The sequence below is a fragment of the Cryptosporidium bovis genome, assembly GCF_009768925.1.
Source record: "Cryptosporidium bovis isolate 45015 chromosome Unknown contig_3, whole genome shotgun sequence".
Lineage (NCBI taxonomy): Eukaryota > Apicomplexa > Conoidasida > Eucoccidiorida > Cryptosporidiidae > Cryptosporidium > Cryptosporidium bovis.
Window position 1 is genome coordinate 456,195 of NW_027125024.1, and position 20,727 is coordinate 476,921.

General features: G+C 24.8%; 8 protein-coding genes across 8 annotated transcripts; 3 read left to right on the forward strand and 5 right to left on the reverse strand.

Annotated features, from left to right (window-relative positions):
• Position 1: 1 nt before the first annotated feature.
• Positions 2-1,630, reverse strand: FG379_002166 (Cus1p U2 snRNP; the record flags this gene model as incomplete). The annotated part of the gene is made up of 1 exon (XM_067328035.1): positions 2-1,630. One exon carries the CDS (start codon positions 1,628-1,630, stop codon positions 2-4), a length of 1,629 nt encoding a protein of 542 aa, XP_067183574.1.
• Positions 1,631-1,948: 318 nt separating this feature from the next.
• Positions 1,949-4,013, forward strand: FG379_002167 (uncharacterized protein; the record flags this gene model as incomplete). Its single annotated transcript, XM_067328036.1, has 3 exons — positions 1,949-3,578; positions 3,646-3,761; positions 3,813-4,013. The coding sequence occupies 3 exons, from the start codon at positions 1,949-1,951 to the stop codon at positions 4,011-4,013; spliced, it is 1,947 nt and encodes a 648-aa protein (XP_067183575.1).
• Positions 4,014-4,208: 195 nt separating this feature from the next.
• On the reverse strand, positions 4,209-6,677 carry FG379_002168 (uncharacterized protein; the record flags this gene model as incomplete). Its single annotated transcript, XM_067328037.1, has 1 exon — positions 4,209-6,677. The coding sequence occupies one exon, from the start codon at positions 6,675-6,677 to the stop codon at positions 4,209-4,211; it is 2,469 nt and encodes an 822-aa protein (XP_067183576.1).
• A 547-nt stretch (positions 6,678-7,224) lies between these two features.
• FG379_002169 (uncharacterized protein) lies at positions 7,225-9,159 on the reverse strand (the record flags this gene model as incomplete). Its single annotated transcript, XM_067328038.1, has 1 exon — positions 7,225-9,159. One exon carries the CDS (start codon positions 9,157-9,159, stop codon positions 7,225-7,227), a length of 1,935 nt encoding a protein of 644 aa, XP_067183577.1.
• A 357-nt stretch (positions 9,160-9,516) lies between these two features.
• On the forward strand, positions 9,517-10,578 carry FG379_002170 (uncharacterized protein; the record flags this gene model as incomplete). Its single annotated transcript, XM_067328039.1, has 1 exon — positions 9,517-10,578. The coding sequence occupies one exon, from the start codon at positions 9,517-9,519 to the stop codon at positions 10,576-10,578; it is 1,062 nt and encodes a 353-aa protein (XP_067183578.1).
• Positions 10,579-10,590: 12 nt separating this feature from the next.
• FG379_002171 (uncharacterized protein) lies at positions 10,591-12,933 on the reverse strand (the record flags this gene model as incomplete). The annotated part of the gene is made up of 1 exon (XM_067328040.1): positions 10,591-12,933. The coding sequence occupies one exon, from the start codon at positions 12,931-12,933 to the stop codon at positions 10,591-10,593; it is 2,343 nt and encodes a 780-aa protein (XP_067183579.1).
• Positions 12,934-13,353: 420 nt separating this feature from the next.
• FG379_002172 (ubiquitin C-terminal hydrolase of the cysteine fold) lies at positions 13,354-14,517 on the reverse strand (the record flags this gene model as incomplete). The annotated part of the gene is made up of 1 exon (XM_067328041.1): positions 13,354-14,517. The coding sequence occupies one exon, from the start codon at positions 14,515-14,517 to the stop codon at positions 13,354-13,356; it is 1,164 nt and encodes a 387-aa protein (XP_067183580.1).
• A 1,373-nt stretch (positions 14,518-15,890) lies between these two features.
• On the forward strand, positions 15,891-19,994 carry FG379_002173 (telomerase reverse transcriptase; the record flags this gene model as incomplete). The annotated part of the gene is made up of 1 exon (XM_067328042.1): positions 15,891-19,994. One exon carries the CDS (start codon positions 15,891-15,893, stop codon positions 19,992-19,994), a length of 4,104 nt encoding a protein of 1,367 aa, XP_067183581.1.
• Between the last annotated feature and the right edge of the window lie 733 nt (positions 19,995-20,727).

Genomic DNA, 20,727 nt, shown 5'->3' on the forward strand with positions numbered 1-20,727 from the left:
TTCACTTAATATTATATCTGTGAGAAGAGGGGAAAATAGAGTTGTCAATAGCAACTTCACTTTGTTCAATTATTGTGTAAAATTTTGATTTATCATTGTCACATCTTTCTTTATCTAAATCAACGTTAATGTTACTATTAAAAAGAAACGGGTTGACTATTTTTGGAATATTTGATTTAATTGATTGCTCTGCAGTAACATTGTTTTCATTGGGCAAATCACTGCCATCATTGTTACTACTATTATTGGTAACATTATTGTTATTAAAATTTGAATCATGACTTTTATTTCCAATATTAGTGTTGTCTTTTTCATTTTCAGTTTCATTAATATTGTGACTTGTATAATCATCTGTCTCACCCCAATAACCAAGTAAGTTTTTGTTATTGTTATTAGCGATACCAATACTAAATGTAACACTTAAATTTTCAACATTAATCCTATTTTCAGTTTCATTTATTTCATCATCAATAGGTGGCAATAAACCCCATATGGGTTTTCCATCATCATCTATTGGTGGTTTACCCCAGTCGCCTGGCTTAAATCCAAACTGACAACCATTGGGTATTTGTGAGTTGACTCCAGGTATTCTTAAATATGGATAAGATGGGGGAGGACCGTGTTTTTGCATTTTAATCAGCCACGGAGGTGGCCAATTTGGTTGCATTCCCAGTGCATCTTTTAAACGCTGCGATAGTTTACCAGGGCGTATATTTTTATTCCTAAATTCATATTCTTTACCTTCATAATACAACTCGCCTATTTGAGTTAGTGTTGGTTTTGTTGAATAAATGAAAAATGCATCATGCAATACCTGATAGTCAATATCCATTCTATTTAATTTTGGACGTATTTTTCTTCTCTGTTTTTGTTTCATTGTCATTCTACTTTCTTCTTCCAATAGTAATGCTCTTATTTCGGCTATGTTTGTTTCTTCTATATAACTTGGTAATTTGTATGGTGGACGTTCTAAACCTCTTTTTCCTTGCAAATACCTTCTTTTTGAATTCCAATGTAGAGGCACTTTTACAGATCCTTGAAGACATTTTAAAAATACCAATAATTCAGGGTCACTTGCAGTTGTATCCCATATTTCAACTAATTCTGGATTGTTTGATTTTTCTTTTAAATCTTTTATTGTTATCTTACCTAATATACCATTATTTTTACTTTTAAAACTTTTTATTGAGTTTTTATTTTTTATCTCGTTTTTTACCATTTCATTTTCATAATCTTCATCTTCCATCAATGTAGCCATATTTAATTCGCTATAATCTTCTACCTTATCATTATTGTTATTCATAATCAATTTTTCATCACTATTTGTGTCATTTTTGTTCCTTATTTCGTTATTATATTCCAAACCACTCAAATATTTGTATGCATCTGGAAAAACCAATTTTAACTCAACGCTGTCCTCCACATTATACTCCACTGTATCATTTTCAGGATTTAAGCTATTATTATTATCATTATCATTGATTTTAACGTTATTATTCACATTATTTAATTTATTTTTTTTATTTGATTTATTTCTTTCCTTCTTCAATTTATTCTGTAACTTTTTGTATTCATCTGTGTTTTTTTTCAACTCCTTCAACCTTTTTTTTATAGTAATTAAGTCACTCATGTAAATATATCATTTGACAGTTGTGTATTTTTCTTTTTCTTTCTTATTTTCGCAGTACTATTTGTACGATTAAAATATTATAAACCCGCCAAATTGTGGTACCATACACAAATGTTTATCCCACAAATTGCAAAATTTGAGATTTTGACACCAAGAATAATCATAACGAAATATTTATTAAATACTATATAATAATAATAATAATACTTTTTTCGTCTTACCAAGTGTCAAACATTATTGGTTCTGTAATACATTTAAACTGTTTGTTAATATCTTTATTTCACTTAAAGTATTCCATATAAGATAAATACTTAATACATGTCCATCATAGTTAAATATGGAACATTAATAGTAACAACAGTACTATCCACAACCTTGTATTATATTAATCTCATTCAATACAAAAGATTATTTAACAACACTAGCATATTTTTAGAAACTAATGATGAAAGGGATAACAATACTATTAATGTAAATATAACAAGTAATAATATATTTAATAATTTTGAAAATTTACCAGATTATATCAAGAGATTTGAATATAAAGATATAAACAATACATACTCGTGTCATGAATATTGGAGAAATGATATTGAACTTATATTGAACAAGTATCTTTCAAATACTAATATAAGTAGTATTAGACCAACAATTCAAACCGAGTATGCATTAAATTACATAAATAACACAAGTATAAACAACAATATTACATTTGTTAAGTTAAGATTAAAAATTAAATATAATACTAATATTTCTGATTATTATATATTGCCTATAGTATATTGTATTAATGATAAACGAATTAAATTGAAAAAATATAAATTTAGAGATTTAAATCATACAATTAAATACATAAAAAAAGCAATAATACTAAATAATTTAAACAAAAGTGAGAATGAATATAATAAAACTAAAAACATAGATTTATTAATACATTATGACGATTGTCCAATTATTTGGGACTCTATTCCCAATAGTATTATTTATAATAACAACAAAATGGAATATGAGAAATGCATTTTGAAATCAAGAATAAGTAGAGAAATACAAACGATTATTATTAACAATACAATTACTGAATCTATTTATGATTTAAATCAATACTCTAATAATAAAGATAATTTTAAATATAAAACAAATATTGATAAAATAACATTTGAATCTGATATTATTAACATCAGTAATAATTCAACAGAATATATTTGTAATACTCTTAACGATCACATAAATAATATTATTTACAATATAAACAATAAAAATATAAATAAAAATAACAATGTCTTATGTTTTGGAACTATCCAATGCTATCTACCTTGTTACTATAACAGTAAAGATATTAATAGTACTTATAACAATAATTTTAATGTTGATATAAATAAAAATGATATATATCTAGATATTTCTCATAAATTAAAAAAGAGTCAAATTGATATATTTAAAATATTACATTGTATTTGTAAACCAAGTGAAAATAATGAATTACTAATACATTCAATTTCTACCCACAATAACACATTAGATCTTGGAACTATACCATATGTCAACCATTTTGATAACAGCGAGATAATTATAAGGTCCTTATTTCTCCCTAATAATACAATTTGGAGTAAAAAAGAAGACACACTCTTTTTCATTGGAAGATATACAGATACTTTACGTCTTGATTTAAGTTGCTTCATTTATAATTTACTGTCAAATAATAAATATTATAATGCTACATCAACTTATTTAGATAATCACGTATATGTATCTGATTCAAATAAAATATCATGTAATAATAGAGCCAAATTCCTTGAAAATAAAACAAAGTGTGATAAAAATTTTATATGCAGAAATATTTCATTATCCTTAAACGATTGGATTTCATTACTATTAAGAAGCAAATTTTCTCTTGATTTATCTGGAGTTGGTCCTTGGTCTAATAGACTTAGAAAGTTATTTTTATTTGGTAAGTTTAGTGAATAAAATTTCATTTAATTATTATGATCTTTATTAACATTTTGTTTGTTATTTAGGTATATCAATTATTCAAAACAATAGATCATTTATTTCAAACCAATTTTATGATTTACCATTCAAGAAAAATCAACTTATTTTTAATTTTAACGATGCGAATGATATTATTAACAATGTAAGTATTATAAATATGTAGACATTTAATTATCTTATTTCAACTTTTTAGATCAATTTAATGAATAGGAATGCACTTTTTTCTGAAAAAATTTCGAATATTACTTCAAATTTTTCATTACATTGCCTTTCTGATTATGGTTTAACCTTATATTATAATACACTCTTAAATAAACTGATATATTTAGAATTGACATCGGTACAATCAGATTATGTAAGTTATTATATTAACACATTTACGGTTATTCATTAACTTGTATTAGGTAAATGAGAATAATTTTGAAATTGAAATATTTCCAAATGATAAAGTAAATGATTTAAGAAGAAAACTTGAATTGTGTCTTCAATAACTGTAATTTAAATATTATTACTATTATTATTATTATTATTATTATTACTGAAATATTGATACCATTATATTCATTATAAATACTAATAGTTTTATTATCTACTTTGTATTATTGTTATTACTGCTGTTAACTTCATTAGCCTTATTATCATTTGATATATTATTATTTCCACTATCTAATACATTTATTGCATTTAAAAAATTAGCATTTATATTACTCAATTCTGACTGTAATTTATTTGAATTACAACCATTGCAATTTGTTGCATTCATTAAATTATAGTTTACTGAATTATTCACTAAATTATTATATTGAAATATGTTTGACCAACACTCGCTATTCTCATTATTTATTATTGATTGGTTGTCATTCCTAATATTTGATACAGCATTCATTACATTTTTTATGTCCCTATTAATATCACCACAATAGTTAACTATATTTGCATGGTTTATCTTATTATTTGATAAATTTATATTCATTTTAGTATTGTAACTACACATTTCATTTTCATCATTTTTCACACCATTATTTGATATTTTTTCCTGATTATTATTTATAAGCTCGTTCATTTTAATATTATTATCATTTATTGTATTTAATGCTATTTGTAATAATGACTTTGCTGCTGCATTTGTTTTATTTCCTTCCATATTTGTAGATTGTTGTGAAGAACTCATTACATTATTTGCGTCATGATTGTTATAATTTGCACCTACATTTCTATTATGATTATTATTACTTCCATTGTTATTATTCATCAAAATCATATTTCCCATTATACCACCACCGCTATTTAAATTTATCAAACTATTATTGCCATTTAGTATAATATTATCATTGTTATTTATACCGTTACCAGTGCTAATATTTTTATTTGTTTTAAATAATCCATGTGTTAAATTAACATTATCATCATATTTCTCAATTTTATTATTGACATTTCGTGATATATTACTAATTACTTTATTATTTACACTATTATTATTATCATTCTTTACAACACACTTACCTATACCATTACTATTACCATTGTTTGATGTTGTGTTATAAAGCTGGAGATTAGAAACCGAAGATACTCCTTTTAGATCTTGTAGTGTATAATATTGCCCTATTGCAGTTGTTGGTACTTTATTATTTTGAATAATATTCTCATCATATAATATATTTGGATAGTTTATTCTTGTCAATCCTAATTTTTCTACAATATTGCAATTGTTATCGTTATATCCATATGTGGAAAATAAAGATTTTTGATGTAATATATTTTTGTTTTCAATATTTTGAATAAAATCTTGGCCATTTATAAGTGGGTGAATTCCATTTTTAATATTACGATTCCTGATATTTTCAATGTTACTTTTAATTTCATTTTCTAATAAGTTAGTTTTATTTTCATTACTATCTTTTGTATTCTTAATATCACATAGCAATTCATTATTTTGATTATTAATGACATTATATTTGTTTCCATGTAAGTATATTCCATTTATTGTTTTTAATGAAGGCATACTGTTGTCAATATTTTGTCTTAAATAATGCATTGATTTTTTACCGTGCAGCTGTCCCATGCTTTGTAATTCACTCTGTTTAGCTTTCAAAAATGCTATTGCTTCACTCCTAGCGACATCAAAACCATATATTTTAGAATTAAATGTTTTACTTCTTCTTCTTTGACCCTCTGTCCAAAATGCTAGCCAACTTTGCATTCTTTTATTCCAAGAAACACCTTTGTATCCACTCTTGTACTGATCGTTGGGTTGACTACTACCATTACAAGTACCATTACTACTATTATTACCACCATTACTATTATTGTTATCAAAACATTCACTTCCATTATTTATATTTTTCGATGTATTTTGATGTTGATTAATACCTGTATTTCCCGTATTATTCTTTTTAATAAAAAATATACCTTGTTTACTATTAAATAGTGAATCCCTTTTTACACTATTATGATCACTTCCATCATAATCGACTTCAATATCTTCGTTATCATTACTATTATTAATATCATTTTCATCTACTTCATCAACATCTATCTCTACATCCAAATCTAAATCAATATCCAATCCATCCTTTTGAATATTTTTACTTGGTGTAGTTGATATTGTTGAAGATCCATTAATGCTATTATACTTATGATATGAATGGTTCGTTGGTGGAGGTGTTATTATTTGATTATTATCTGAATTCTGACTATTTATACTATTGTTCCATTTTATTGCTGAATTCAACATAGAATTGTTACTATCACTATTATTATTATTATTATTGTTGTCTATTGATTCTACTATACCGATATCATCATTCAATATGCATTTTGATCTTTTTGGCGACAATCCCAAACTACTCTCACTTCTACTCCCAGATGAATCCATACCCAAATTACCATTTAAAGGTGAAATATTATTATCGATTATATGAATACCATTATCACTACTGCCAGGCTCATTATTATCAGTATTTATTAGATAATTCATTACATCCCATTGGCCCTTACCTATTATTGGGTGTATTGTTTCATTACTATTTACTTTTTCACGTGAATTTGTGATCTCCATATTTAAATAAATGAATTATCATTCAAGTTAGTGTGTTCTGAAGATAATTTTTTTTTGATTCATTACTATTTCAGTCTAAATACATAATTTTTAAGTTATGTAAATCGCTTTATATAATAATGATAATTATATATATATAGCCTTTTTTTATCTAGTATTTATAAATATTTTCCATTTCATTGAATTTATTAATATATTATCGGTATTGTTTTTTAGTATTGTTAATACTAAACCTTAATAAATAATGAATGTAATAATATATTAAATAACTATTTATTTACCTACTGGAATTTATTGTAATATTTTTTTCCAATAAATTAAAATGATAACATTTAATCTAATAATCCATTCAATGATAATAATATTATTAACTCTATTATTTCATTTATTTATTACACTCTTTTTTTATTAATTATTAATTATTTATATTTACATGTATTTTATCGATAATATTAATGTAGTAGACAATTAAATATAACAATTTCCTTTATTATTTATTCAAAATAAATTTTTTTATGGCATGTTTATTTATAGTCCAGATCTACCATTATAAATTTATTATGCTCGAAAACGAGAACTTGCTAGTTAGCCAAATTAATTGCCACTGAAGAATTGAAAAAATTGTTGAAAAAGATGTAATGATATTGATTACAAATGGGCATAATATGATATTTAAAATTTTATTCACAGCTTTTATAATAGAAATGTTAGAATTAGAAAGTTCTATTTCGTTCGGTAGATACAAATACCTCAATAAACCACCCAATATAAAAATTAAGTTCAGCAATACAACCATTACATTTGCTTTATAAATTCTTATTATTTTTTTCCAAAGTACATCCGTTTTTTTTGAGTCTTTATCACTTCTAAAGCATGGAATTGTGTTGAAACATACCAATATTGCCGCTACTATCAATAAGAACAAAATTATACTAAAATATGAATTAATAATAAAACTTGTTTGATAAAATAAACTTATCCATGGATTAAATACTTGAACTATTGTATCAAAGACTATATTTATTAGCATTGAATTAATATGTTCTCGAATTAATATGTTTTGGCTGTTATAAAAAATACTGTCTATTACTTGTTTCCAACTAAATGAATCCGAAAATTTAATACCACTAGATTCATTATTATTTATTAATGTGTTATTTTTATCAGAGTTACTTGTATTAATCAACGACTTATTTGTATTTTGTCCTGTTTTATTGGCAGATTCAATAAATCCATTTATCTCTTCTGAGATATGATCATATTGAATTAATATTTGATTATATATTATTTTTAATAACTTTATTAATTTGCTGAAATATTTTATTTGAAGTTTATTGTCATTACTATAATTATTATTGAAATAATTTTTTGTATTACTAACATTCTCTAAACTACCATTCTTTGTGTTAATTATTTTATAATCAAACTTTGTTTTTACGTTAATTAAGTCAATATTTAAAAATATATAATTAATACTTCTAATGAATTTAGTAATAAATTTCATTTCATCAACATCTATTTTAGATATTATACTATTTTTGTGTTTGTTGTATTCCCATTCACATAATTTACTTAATAATAATAGTTCATTATCCTCTATTTTAAATATTGGTATCGATTGATAACACGAAACCACTTCTAAAAGTAATTCTATATTGATATTTTCATTAGTAATTAATGATTTTTTTACTTTGTTTCCTTTATTTGAATTAAATATACAATTATAGTATACAAATGCCAAAAATTCAAAATAGTATTTTGAATTGTCACAATTAGAAGAAATTTCTCTGCTAATTTTACAAAGAACTCTTCCAAGATCCCATAGTTTGTTAAAATTAATATTTTCATCGCAATTCTTATTGTTGTATCTTATATTTAGTGAAATATTAGCTAAACGATTATAAATATTATCACTATTATTCCATTTATTACTGATATTATATTCACAATGGCTATTATCTAATTCCTCAATTTTCAGCATTCTGAAATCATGCCTAAGTTTTTTGATCAAATTAATATTATTTTGGAATCTTTTTCTCTGAATCTCTTTCATATAATTTGTTTCATTATCTATAAAACCTGAGTAATTATAGTGACTCAACAAATTACTTACATTACGTTCTAAATTATTATAGCTTAAGTTTTCATTACTTTTTTCAGTTATGCAATCATTCGGCAAATCCCATGGATTCAGTAAAACTTTTAAGTACTTGCAATACTGATTGTTGTATATTACTAATTTATCTTTATTTCTCTTTAAATTAATTAGAAATGGTTCCATACCACCAAATACATCTTTTATGAACGTCAATCTTCTCGTTAAATGCAAACTATTTAACCCAAATAACCTAATATTGTTAGTTACTCGAATATAATATACATTGCTCAACGCTCCTATAGTCTTATTGAAGTACTCGACATAAATATAACATGTAAGCAACAAAAATATAATCATTAATAACGGCCTTCTTGTAAATAGCATTTGTCATATAACATCTATTTAATGCATTTTTTTTAAATTACGAATAAATTGTAATATTTTTTTTACTCTTAAAAAATTTGTATTCCTATATTCGAGTTAACGAAGTAAATTTTTTATTTATAAATTCAAATAACTTGAATTAAAAAAAAAATATGCCAAATTTCGATAAATTACATTTCGTTAATATTACATTTCACTGTACAAGTTCAAGAAAATGATTTTATTTATTTATTATTATTTTTATTTTTTTTATTATTATTTAGTTTGTGTGGGATTATTACGTGGTTAAAAAAAAAGTATGCATGTACATGTTGGCGCCACAAATTTATATTTTTGATAATAGTAAACACTAAAGGAATGTATGCAATCGTACTAATATTAGTAGTTGTTATTGTAAATGTTTATTCCATTGATTATAAAAATAATGTTATAGACGAAAGCTATTTGAGTCCCACCAATTCTGATTTGAGTGGAAAAAATATTGTAAATAGTGATGAAATAAGGTATTACTTGACAATACTACTGAATGAATGGGAAAAAATAAAGAAAATATTAAACAATAAAGAAGGGTTTTTAGAACTAAATAATGATGTTAAAGATTTGATATTTTTTAAAAACTTGCTTGAGATTGAAGAAAAGTCTGTTTTTTGTGATAAAGAAACAGTATTTAGCAATTACAGTGTGAATTGGTACAATAATTATGGGTTCAATAATATAGATAATATTTCGAGAGAGTTATTTAAAAATTATACTTATGATATAAAATGTATAATGAAAAATTCTGATGATTTTGTCAATTTTTCGTATAATAGAAACGATGAAAATAATTCTGTAAACGATATAGTTAATAAACTTAAATTGGTAATACTATTTTATAATCAATTTGAGTGTGATTTAAAAGAGTATAATAATTATCTCAAAAATTTTGATATAAACAAAAATGACACTCTTAATTTCAATTACCATTGTCTTGATAAAAACAGCGAACTAAAAGTCAAATTAGAAGATTTTAACAAAAAGTGTAATTTGAATGAAAATGATAGAAGTTATTATTTAAAAAAGATTAAAACAAATAATAAAGCAATTGGAAATTATTTTTGGGCTGATTATTATGAATATTATTCAATAAGCAAGAATATAAATAGTATATTGGAATTTTCAAATAAAATAATAATGAAAACCAATCATATAATTGAAACTACAAAAAAAAAAATATATAAAAAAGTACTTTATTATTACATTTGGTTAATCATCATATCTAAGATTGCATTATACATACTCAGGAAAATAGCAATGTCGTATATATTTTTTGATAAGTTTATAATATACATAATAAATACTATAGAGGACTATTTATTTATGTTTATAAGTTTGCAATTTATATTTGACATAATAAAAACAGTAGTGGCAGAGTTTTAATGAAATTAAAAATCACGACTTTGATTTGATCTGTCTAGCAAGCAATTTTTTTTTCCTACTATCCCTGTTGCTCAAAGTCAAAGCGTTTCTACAACCTTTTCCCCCCTCCCAAAATCTTCCGCCTGCACTACCTTTATTTCCAACCAAGTTGCTTTTGCAATATTTACAATTGTCAGAAAATGTCTGTTCTCTGCTACAAAAGCCACAAATCATATTATTTGCCCATTCTGAAATATGATCAAGGTTCTCTTTGTCGTGGCAATTGTGACAAGGATAAACTTTATTGCAACATGGGAATCTCATCCAGCGGTTTGATTTTTTATAGTGTGAACAAGTTCCATTATTTGGTAGGGTATATCCAATAGAAGTTGGAATTTTTGAGTCCTTGTCTTTTTTCCTTTTTTCTCTTCCTTTTGATTTTAATAATTCATCGAAAAGAAAATCCGTACTTTTATCAATATTGAAGACTTCACTGCCCAAATTAATACCATTTGCTTTTATATTTAGCTCCTTGAAGCAGTTTCTACAATTTGTAGAATATAGTTTACCAATAATAAATTCTCTTAATTTGATATAAAAATTACAATTCGAACATGAAATAAGCACATCTAAAGGTAATATGTCTCTTAAATAACAGTTTGTAAATTCTATTTTTCCAATTCGCTTATTATTTGTATGACAAATTATTGGAGAAAAACGTATCGTATGTTTAATACTGCATTTTTTGCAGTTTTGAGATCCACCTAGTACTAAATTGTCAAATATATTATTCGGTGTAATAATTCTACTCTCTTCCTTTATATTAGAGTCACATGTATCACCGTCATGAATAGAATCGCTTCTTTTTGAATCACCCCTAATACCTTTAATGTCTGAACTATCATAACTGCAACTATCAGGAGAATTAAAGTTATGATTTCCTGGGATAGATATCGGTCTAAATTCACTAATGTCATTGCACCTTTCACAATATATTTGTATTCTTAATACTGCAACAACAAGTGTACTAATCGAATAAAAAGAATCAGAGTCAAGAACTAGATGTTCAAATGAATTTAATTTAAGCATATTCATATTATTTTCTATTTGAACTAACTTATCATCATGACTACTGCTTACAATCAATTCATCTTTATCCTCATTTAATATTTTATTTGTGTCTTCATTAAAAACATTTGTACTATTTAGTACAATCGATCTACAATATTTATACCTGTCAATGCATTGTTTAACAGTTCTTCCATTACCAACATGCTTTGCTATTTCACTCCATTTTTTGTTAACGTCTTTAATATATTTGTAGTAACATAATGCTTCTTCAAAATGCTTCTGTTCATCCTTTGTCCAATTAACTATAATATGCTCCCATAAAGAGTTTGAAGGAGGTAATTTAATGTTTACAATATCGGTTATTTGTTTATCAAATAATTTTAATGCATCATAAATAGGATATAAATTATTTTTGGTTGAAATAATTAAGTCTCGAAATGATTCATTAAATATCGAAGAAATACTGTCAAAATCAGGTAATTCTACTTTTAAATTTTCTATATTTTTGGGATACCCTTCTTGAATCGTAAATTTCATGTTTATTGAATACTTGTCACTATTAATTGTTTCATTAAAATTATATTCTCTTAAACAATCAAAGGGAAAATCTGGGTCTGAAGGATTAAATAAAATTAAAAATGTGAATTCGCCAGTAATTAAATCTTCGCAAATTGTTTGTTCTAGTCTTCTGTCTTCTGTTACACTTACATTATATAATTTCAATAATCTTTCCCATTCTTTTTTCCAAGAATAGCGACTGCCTCGTAGATCAATAGTATTACAAAAATAACTGGTAGATGGATAGTTGTATTTTCTTTCGAATTTACTAACTCTATTTACATGAAAAATATCGTTTGTTCCGTTGTTTATCAAAGAATTTTTTTCTTTATTCAAATAAACCGAATTATGTGGTTTGTTCGAAAACTGTTTTCCTTTATTTCTTGTATTTAAATATAATTTTTTTTTATTTGAATTTGTAGTACCTTTTCCCCCGTTTGAATTGGGATTATTTATATTTGTTAAATCAGTATTGTCCTCAATTAAATTATTCTTATCAATCAAGAAATCAATGCTTTTATCAAAACTGCTTTGTTTCTTAAATTTATCTCTCTTCATTTTTCCGTAACTACTCGATTTGTTTTCACAGATTTCTTCAACTTTTATGCTTTCATTCACACTTGTGTTATCATTATATATTGTCTTCTCTATCTGCTTTTTTTTTCTTTTTTTCTTTCTTCCTTTTATTTCATTATTAGTATAAATTTCATCACATACTTTATTTTTAATAGATATTGTATCCTCCATACTGTAAATGTTATCCCTGGTAAACTCCTTTAAATACTAACTAAGATAAATATAAAAAAACAAAGATATAATTAATATTATTTAAATGAAAAAAAACAACTATATTGAATTTCCTTAAACTCTCCCAAAAAATGAGGAAATAAATTTTATGTATAAAATAGTTGAAAAAGATAATATTAATGAAGTTGAAACTCCTATTAATATTGAATCACAGAATATGTTCATATATATATCAATAAAAATGTTATTCTTCACTGAGAATTTTAGTTGAAAGTTAAAAACAATATTATACACAGTGATTTCAACGCAAGTACCTAAATTGTATTAAAAGTAAATAGGCGCCTAACAATTTAAACATGAGATGGAAATTCGCTATTACATGCAAAACAACTAAAAGAGAAAAATATACAAAAGTTATAATTATAACAAATAGTAGCTATTTTTGTTATATCTATTTTCCAAATCAGAATTTAAGGCGTTTTTTGATTCGAGAATATACAGTAGGCAGTAAGCTTGAATTTCTTCATCTAAAATGTCATCTACAAGTGTAACAATTTCATCGTCAAATTTATACCATTTATCAGTTTCACCTTTTAAAACATAAGAAACATAATGCCCTTGAAATAAAGTACTACCATTATGCTGAAGAACAGCAACTAGTTTGAAATGTCCTATTTCAGTTAATGATTTTAATACTATTCCTGCAGTTTTAAATGTAACAATGGCATTACACTTACCACCATTATTATTAAACCTCTTTAAAGTAACAAGCATTATTCTCGGGAATTGTGATATGTTTATATATCTTGTAGCATTTACAATGTTATGGCAGTTTGAACAATTATAACTCGGTTCATCATTATCTTGAAAAAGTTGTTGCTGTTCAAAAAACTTTCTGAAACAAGAACCTATTGTTATATTATTATTGTCATCAGGTGTTTCTGGTAAAGCCAAAGTAATGTCCAAAAACGGGTCATAGGTATCGCTGTGATTACCACAATTTTGGCATGTAATTCTACTTCTAAACTGACCACATATAGAATTATTTAGTATAGAATTATTTCTCATTAAATAGTCATTCCAAAATGTTATACCAGGTCTTGCACTCCTTTTGCTTAACCTCTCAAGCTCTTCATTCGGTATTTTTGGTGAATTACAAGCTATAAGTGTACCATCATGAATTATTTCGAGGACATACATTATAAATTCATGCGCATCTTGTTGTCTTTGATTAAATAGGTGTGGGTTTAACTGCTTTAATTGTTTATATAATTGATATGGTGCTAAATAATCCTCATTGTTGTTTCCTAGTGAGCTATTATTTCCCATATTTGAATTATTTGGTTTGCTTAACCTTATTAGTACTGAAATTAGTGATTTACATACTTCTTCTGAGGATGATTTATTTATTTTAATATCACCAAAATTTTCCTCCGTAAAAATACCCATAGCTGCTATGAATTGCAAGCCTGCATTCATATAGCACGTATTACCAAAATTCTTCAAACCTATTGGAGTGTTCATACCATTACAATAGTCACTACTTGATGTATTTATAGACTCGGTTGAGGATGAATTACCCATTTATATTGTTATTCATTAATTTTTTTGTTGTTAACTACTGCCTTCAGTATATAGTAATTCGTAAACAACACTCCTATTAAAGTCAATTTACAACCTTGTTTTATTACCTTCGAGTTCACTTGATTTTGTTAAATATTTAATATACTTTATTGTTTTTTTTGTTCAATTAAATATATTAATGTACTCAGCACATACATTAAATCAACAAATCTGTATAGAAAATAACAATTAACTTCACGTGCATTAATTATTTATAATTTTTTTCAAATACACCTATTTTTTCATAATAATTTCAATCTCACATTTATAATTTAAAAATATTATTTGCAACTTGGTTGTCAATTATTTCAGCAACCACGAGAAGTAATTGAATTACACTTCTTTTTTACACTAACACATCAACTATTAGTATTCCATATATTTACATTAGTTATTAAAAAAAGAATGATAGATTCTATTGCTTACACTTTCCTTTTTTGTTTTTGTATTTACTTGTATATACCATTTAAATTTTATTAAAAAAAAAAAATTGGCGCCTAGATGTGATTACAGAGACATTTGTGTGCAAGTACCGTTTATATTATCATTACGCTAAAAATTCAACACTGAAAAATAGACTAATATAGAAGAATCTGCATTGATAAAATAAACAGATGATGCTATCTAAGTTTTCTTTATTTTTTTTGTTTAAATTTATTTTTTATTTTTGCATAGGGAATCAGAAAGTTATTTTTTCAACTTTTGAAAACATATTATCATACTTGCTATTCCCCCACATTTCAAAATTAATACTTAATAATAATTTAAATAAATTAACGAGAAAATTAAATATGTGCAAGTTAATTATTACTATTTACTTTCCGAAACTTTAGCATCCCTTTATCATAAGCTAGATGTCATACGAGATTATATTTCGAAACTGGTAATAAGAACAGATTATAAAACAAAAAATCAAATCATTGCTTTATTTGCTAATCCAATATATAAATCAATATTTTTTAGTTCGTTTTTTTCTTTTTAGAAAGTAGAAAATATATAATATGGATACTGGCATAATAAATTAATTGATAAAAATATTAAGAATAGTTGTTATTCAAATTGTGTTTTTGTGTGAGAATGTGTTTTCTTCCAGTTAACTAGTCCAGTATTTTGTTAGTCAATTATGATTTAGTAGCATCGGTTTATTGTAGTTTAATCACGAATATACTGGAGGAAAAGTCCAGGTTAGTAGCCAAACATGTGGCGGTGACTTCACCGCCATGATTAAAAAAAACTAATGTAAGCATGGAAAAGTACTGGTTTATGTGCGAGACGATATTTAAAAAAATAAAATAAAAAGTTTAAATAGGCATTTCTAAAATAAAAATGAAAAAATGGGTTTAATAAATGCAACTCTCGGGGCAATACTCAATTGTAGTGTATATACCCTTCAAGAGTATTTGAAAATTAGAAGAAAAGGTGTTTATGAACTTGATTTGAACAAAAAAGTGAATAACGAAATAATAGATGATAATAGAAGTCAATTCAAGGAATTTTTGGGTGCAATATCAGTTTTTGAAGATCCATTAATCTCTGAAGAACTGTTAATTATTTTAGACTTTTTAAGGAATGACTTAAATGTGTTCAATATAAATAAAGATTTGTTGTCTAAAGATAAGTCGATTAATATGAATAGAATATTAACATTATCCTCAATAATAGTATACAACTATAATAATTCATATAAAAGCCACTGTTTGTGTATAGGTAAACGTTTTAATTTATTAAATAGAAAAAATTTAAAAGATATTTCTAATATTGATATTAATGTCTCGAGAATACTAAAAGATGATATTGAAAATAAGTACGAATTAATAATGTGTAATTATTTTCCAAAAATAAAGCGATCTTTATTTATGAGGTCAATTAATCATTCTTTTTCACTCAATAAAAACGAATCATTTTTTGAATTTAATTACGAGCTATTAAATATAATAGAGGATAATCACATTTGCAATAACAGTCTTTCATCAACTGGATTGTTTAGACTGCAGGATATTGAGTATTGGGAAAGATTATTAAGTATCATAGGTCCAATTGAAATGACCATATTATTTGTCTCATGTACAATCTTTAAAAGACTAAATAACAAGTCTGGTGGATTTATACAGCAATCTGGAAGAATGATTACAAATGATTATTTAGATGAATTAAATATTGCTTTAAACGCTGAAATTAACAATAAAAGGTTCAAAAATAATACAAATAGCAGTAACGAAACAAAAATATCAAATTTATTTAAAATAGATATTCCAATTCATTCAAATATATTATACTGCGATCATTTTTCGAGAAAAGGTGGTTTGCCATGCACATCTATACTGAGATTATTGCCTCCAAGCAAATTGGGGTCTAGAACGCTATTAAGATTTATTTTTCACTCAGAGTATTTATTTAAGGATCATGACAAGAATAGTCTATTAAACATTTTGGGCAGTTACAACATGAATAAATATACGAGAGTAAGGTGCAAATTAGCATCAACATTTTTAATACAATATGAAAGGTTGTTGATAAATATAAGGAAAATAAACTTTATTTCTATCTTGTCAAAATTATGTCCTCTATATAAAATTAAGGATGATGATCTTAGTAATTTGAATAAAATACCTTTATATTTATTCGAGACAAATATTAAAAATGTCGTCAAATATGTGAGATTAATACTTATTATGACGTTACCTAAAAATATATTTGGCCCAAGTACCAATTTAAAAACATTTCTGAATAAAAAAATTCCAATACTAATTAATCTTCATTCAAGGGAAAATTACAAAATTAGACATATTATGAATGGAATCAAAACATCAAATTGGGTAAACAATATAATGAGTGAAAATGATTATAATAGTAAAAGACATAACTATAATAATCATAGTGTTCATAAGATAAATAGTAAACGGAAGAAGTCATTTTTGATGTTGTGTAAAAATTACATTGCTAGGAATATTTATTTTATTATAGTACATTTTGTAAATCCTATATTAAGACGTCATTTTTACATTACAGAAAGTGAAGGGAGTAATAAAATACGTTATTTTAGATACCCTGTTTGGATCAAAATTGTAAGGCAAGCTGAAAAGAATTATTTATGCTGTGTATTAAAAGATTCCAAATTAAATAACAATACTGACATTAATGATACTGATCATGAATATGCTGAGGATATCATTGAATGCGTTGACAATATCCCAAAAATAAGGTGGTTACCCAAGTCAAAAGGAGTGAGACCTCTAATAAATTTATCTAAGATGGGATCTGGGAAAATTATATATAATAAATACTTGGACAATCATAAATACAAAAACACATCATCAAATGGAAAATGTTTATGTGGCTTGACATGGTTTTTAAATGGAAACCCATATGTACAGTCGAATATGACACATTCCAACGTATCTTGTGGTTTGGGATGTGTAAATAATAATAGTAGTGATTGTATTTTTGATTTCAACAAAAAAGTCAAATTAGAATTTAGCGATAATGAACATAACAATAACAATATTAATATTAATAATAATATTAATCTTAAAATTAAGCCTTCAAGTGGCAAAGTGATTGATTTGAGACGTCCTTCAACAAATAATCTACTTTTTTATTTATCAAAAATATTAAGGTCTTTTCTATTAAGTGACATAAAAAATAGATTCATCAATTTTTCTGATGAAAACTATCTGGGTACTTCTATTGTTAGATATGGAGACATTTATAAATATATAAAAAATTGGTGGTTGCATATGCTAAAGAAAACAATATTTCAAAGAATGAGGGAATATATAAGACATATTAAAAAACATGGCACTGAAAAAACAAAATTATATTTTTTAGATAAATATAAATTGAACAAGATATATATCATTAAAGCTGATATGATTAACTGCTATGAAAATATAGAGAAAGATGTAATAATCAATTTATTGGATAAGATTAAGCTTCCAGAAAAAATACTTATGTTGATCTCATACAATAGAATATTGAGAAAAACTACGTTAATTCCACCATTTAATAAATTGTTTAAAGATTATTATATTGATGAAAAGAATAAAAGTAACATTGTTATTTCAAAAGGGAAATTGAATATATTTCCCATCATTAATTTTAGTAATAAAAGTGACTCAGAAAATAAGAATAGACCGAAAAAAGAATTATTAAATGACATTATTTTAGACGAGTTAATGGAAATTTCAAGTCATAGATCAGAAGTAAGTATAATGGGACACAAAAAGGCAGATTTGTTTACTAGTTTGAATTCAAAAAAAATAGTAATATGGGAAGAGGCCAAAAAACTTGCTAAGCTGTATTTAAACAACAACTACATTAGAATAAGGACAACAGGTAAAGAATTTAAAAAAAATAGAATAAATAAACTCAGAAAAATTGAATCCAGGAGCAATATCAAAGTGAACAAAAAATTATATTGTAATATTATTAAGCAAGAAAATGGAATACCACAAGGATCTGTTATTTCTTATATTCTTTGTTGCTTATACTTTGGTTTCTTAGATAGTGATTCAAATGTAAAAAAGTTACTCACTAACAGTAATGATCTACCTTTTTTAAATAAAGATAGTGATTGCTTGCCGGTTGAAGGTGCTTCACCTATCTCATTTAAAAGAAGAAAGATCGAGCCATCTAATTTAGAAGCTACTGAAAATATGAAAAAAGAATATACTAAAAATCTAAATAAAGAAAATATACTTAATACTAATGATAACATATTAAATTACAACTTCAATATTAAAAATAAACACGATTTCGTCTATAATAACAATATTATGAATGGCAAAAGTCTTCTTTTAAGATGGGTTGATGATTTTTTATTTTTAACATTTGATTTAGAATCTGCAAAAAATTTTCTTAATTATTTATATATAAAAAAGTTATGGGGAAAAAATATTACTAGAGAGAAAATAAGTACAAATTTTAAGTGGTATGTAGATGATAGTAATAACATAAAAGTTATAGATGATAATGAAGATGATAATTATTATGAGGATAGTTACAGTGACAATGAAAATAGCGATAACAAAATGTTGATAGCAAATAAATACTACAGAGAAAAAGTAACTTGGTCAGGGATGACTTTTTACAGTCATTCATTTAATATTAATTTCGGAATTATACCGTGGAAAAATGTTGAATTTACTACTATTATGGATACCATTACTCTTACAGTGAATGATCACTATTCTAATAGCAATATAAACCAAAAACAACACAGGTCTCAACTTCCAAACAGTAGCATTGGAAAAACAAATTATATGTGGTCTATTCTTGGAATAAAGGTTCATTCGTATTTTGATTTAAGGATAAAAAATGGACTTTTATTCGACTCACAAATAAATTCAGTTAATACAGTAAGTTTAGAAATAGCTATTAAATCAAATTATTTGATTTGTTTATATTTTTTAACAATTCACTCCAAATATTTATTTTAGATATATTCAAATATTGTTTTAATTGTCTACGTAGGAATACTAAAATTGCTTTCCACGATGAAAAGAATTAAGAAGATTCATGAGGGATTTATTAATTCTAATTTTTTGACTAAAGTGATAGAATGGATATCCAAAGGTTGCAATCGTAATATTTACATGTACAAAAGAAATCTTGAAAATAGTTATTTATGGAAATTATTAATTAAATGCGCTGTTTATGATTCAATCTTAACCTGCATTAAACCCAGATATAAAATTCTTGGATTAGGCTATATATATAATAAATATAATATAAAATATATTCAATATTTAAATATATTACATATTAAACACAATTATATACCCGAAAAATCCTCAGTTATTATTAAAAATAATTTGAATTTATTACCCAGAGTTTATAGAACAAATAAAAATATGTTAAACAAATTTAGGAAGAATCATAACATTTAATTGGAATTTAAATTAAACATATAGTATGATTTTCTTTTCAATATTATTTATCTCTTTCTAAATCTTTTCTTTCCGCCTGTATCTTTTTTCAAGTTTTTAATGTGTGCTCTTAATTTCTTCATTTTCATATTTGCCGTCTCATTTTTTTTATCTATTCCTCTTTTTTTTAGTATCATCATTATTGGCTTATTTCTAGATTGGACGTTTTGTGGTATACTTTGTTTTTTGTTCAACGACTCTATATTTAAGTTAAAAAAATAACAATTAATATTGATAAATATTT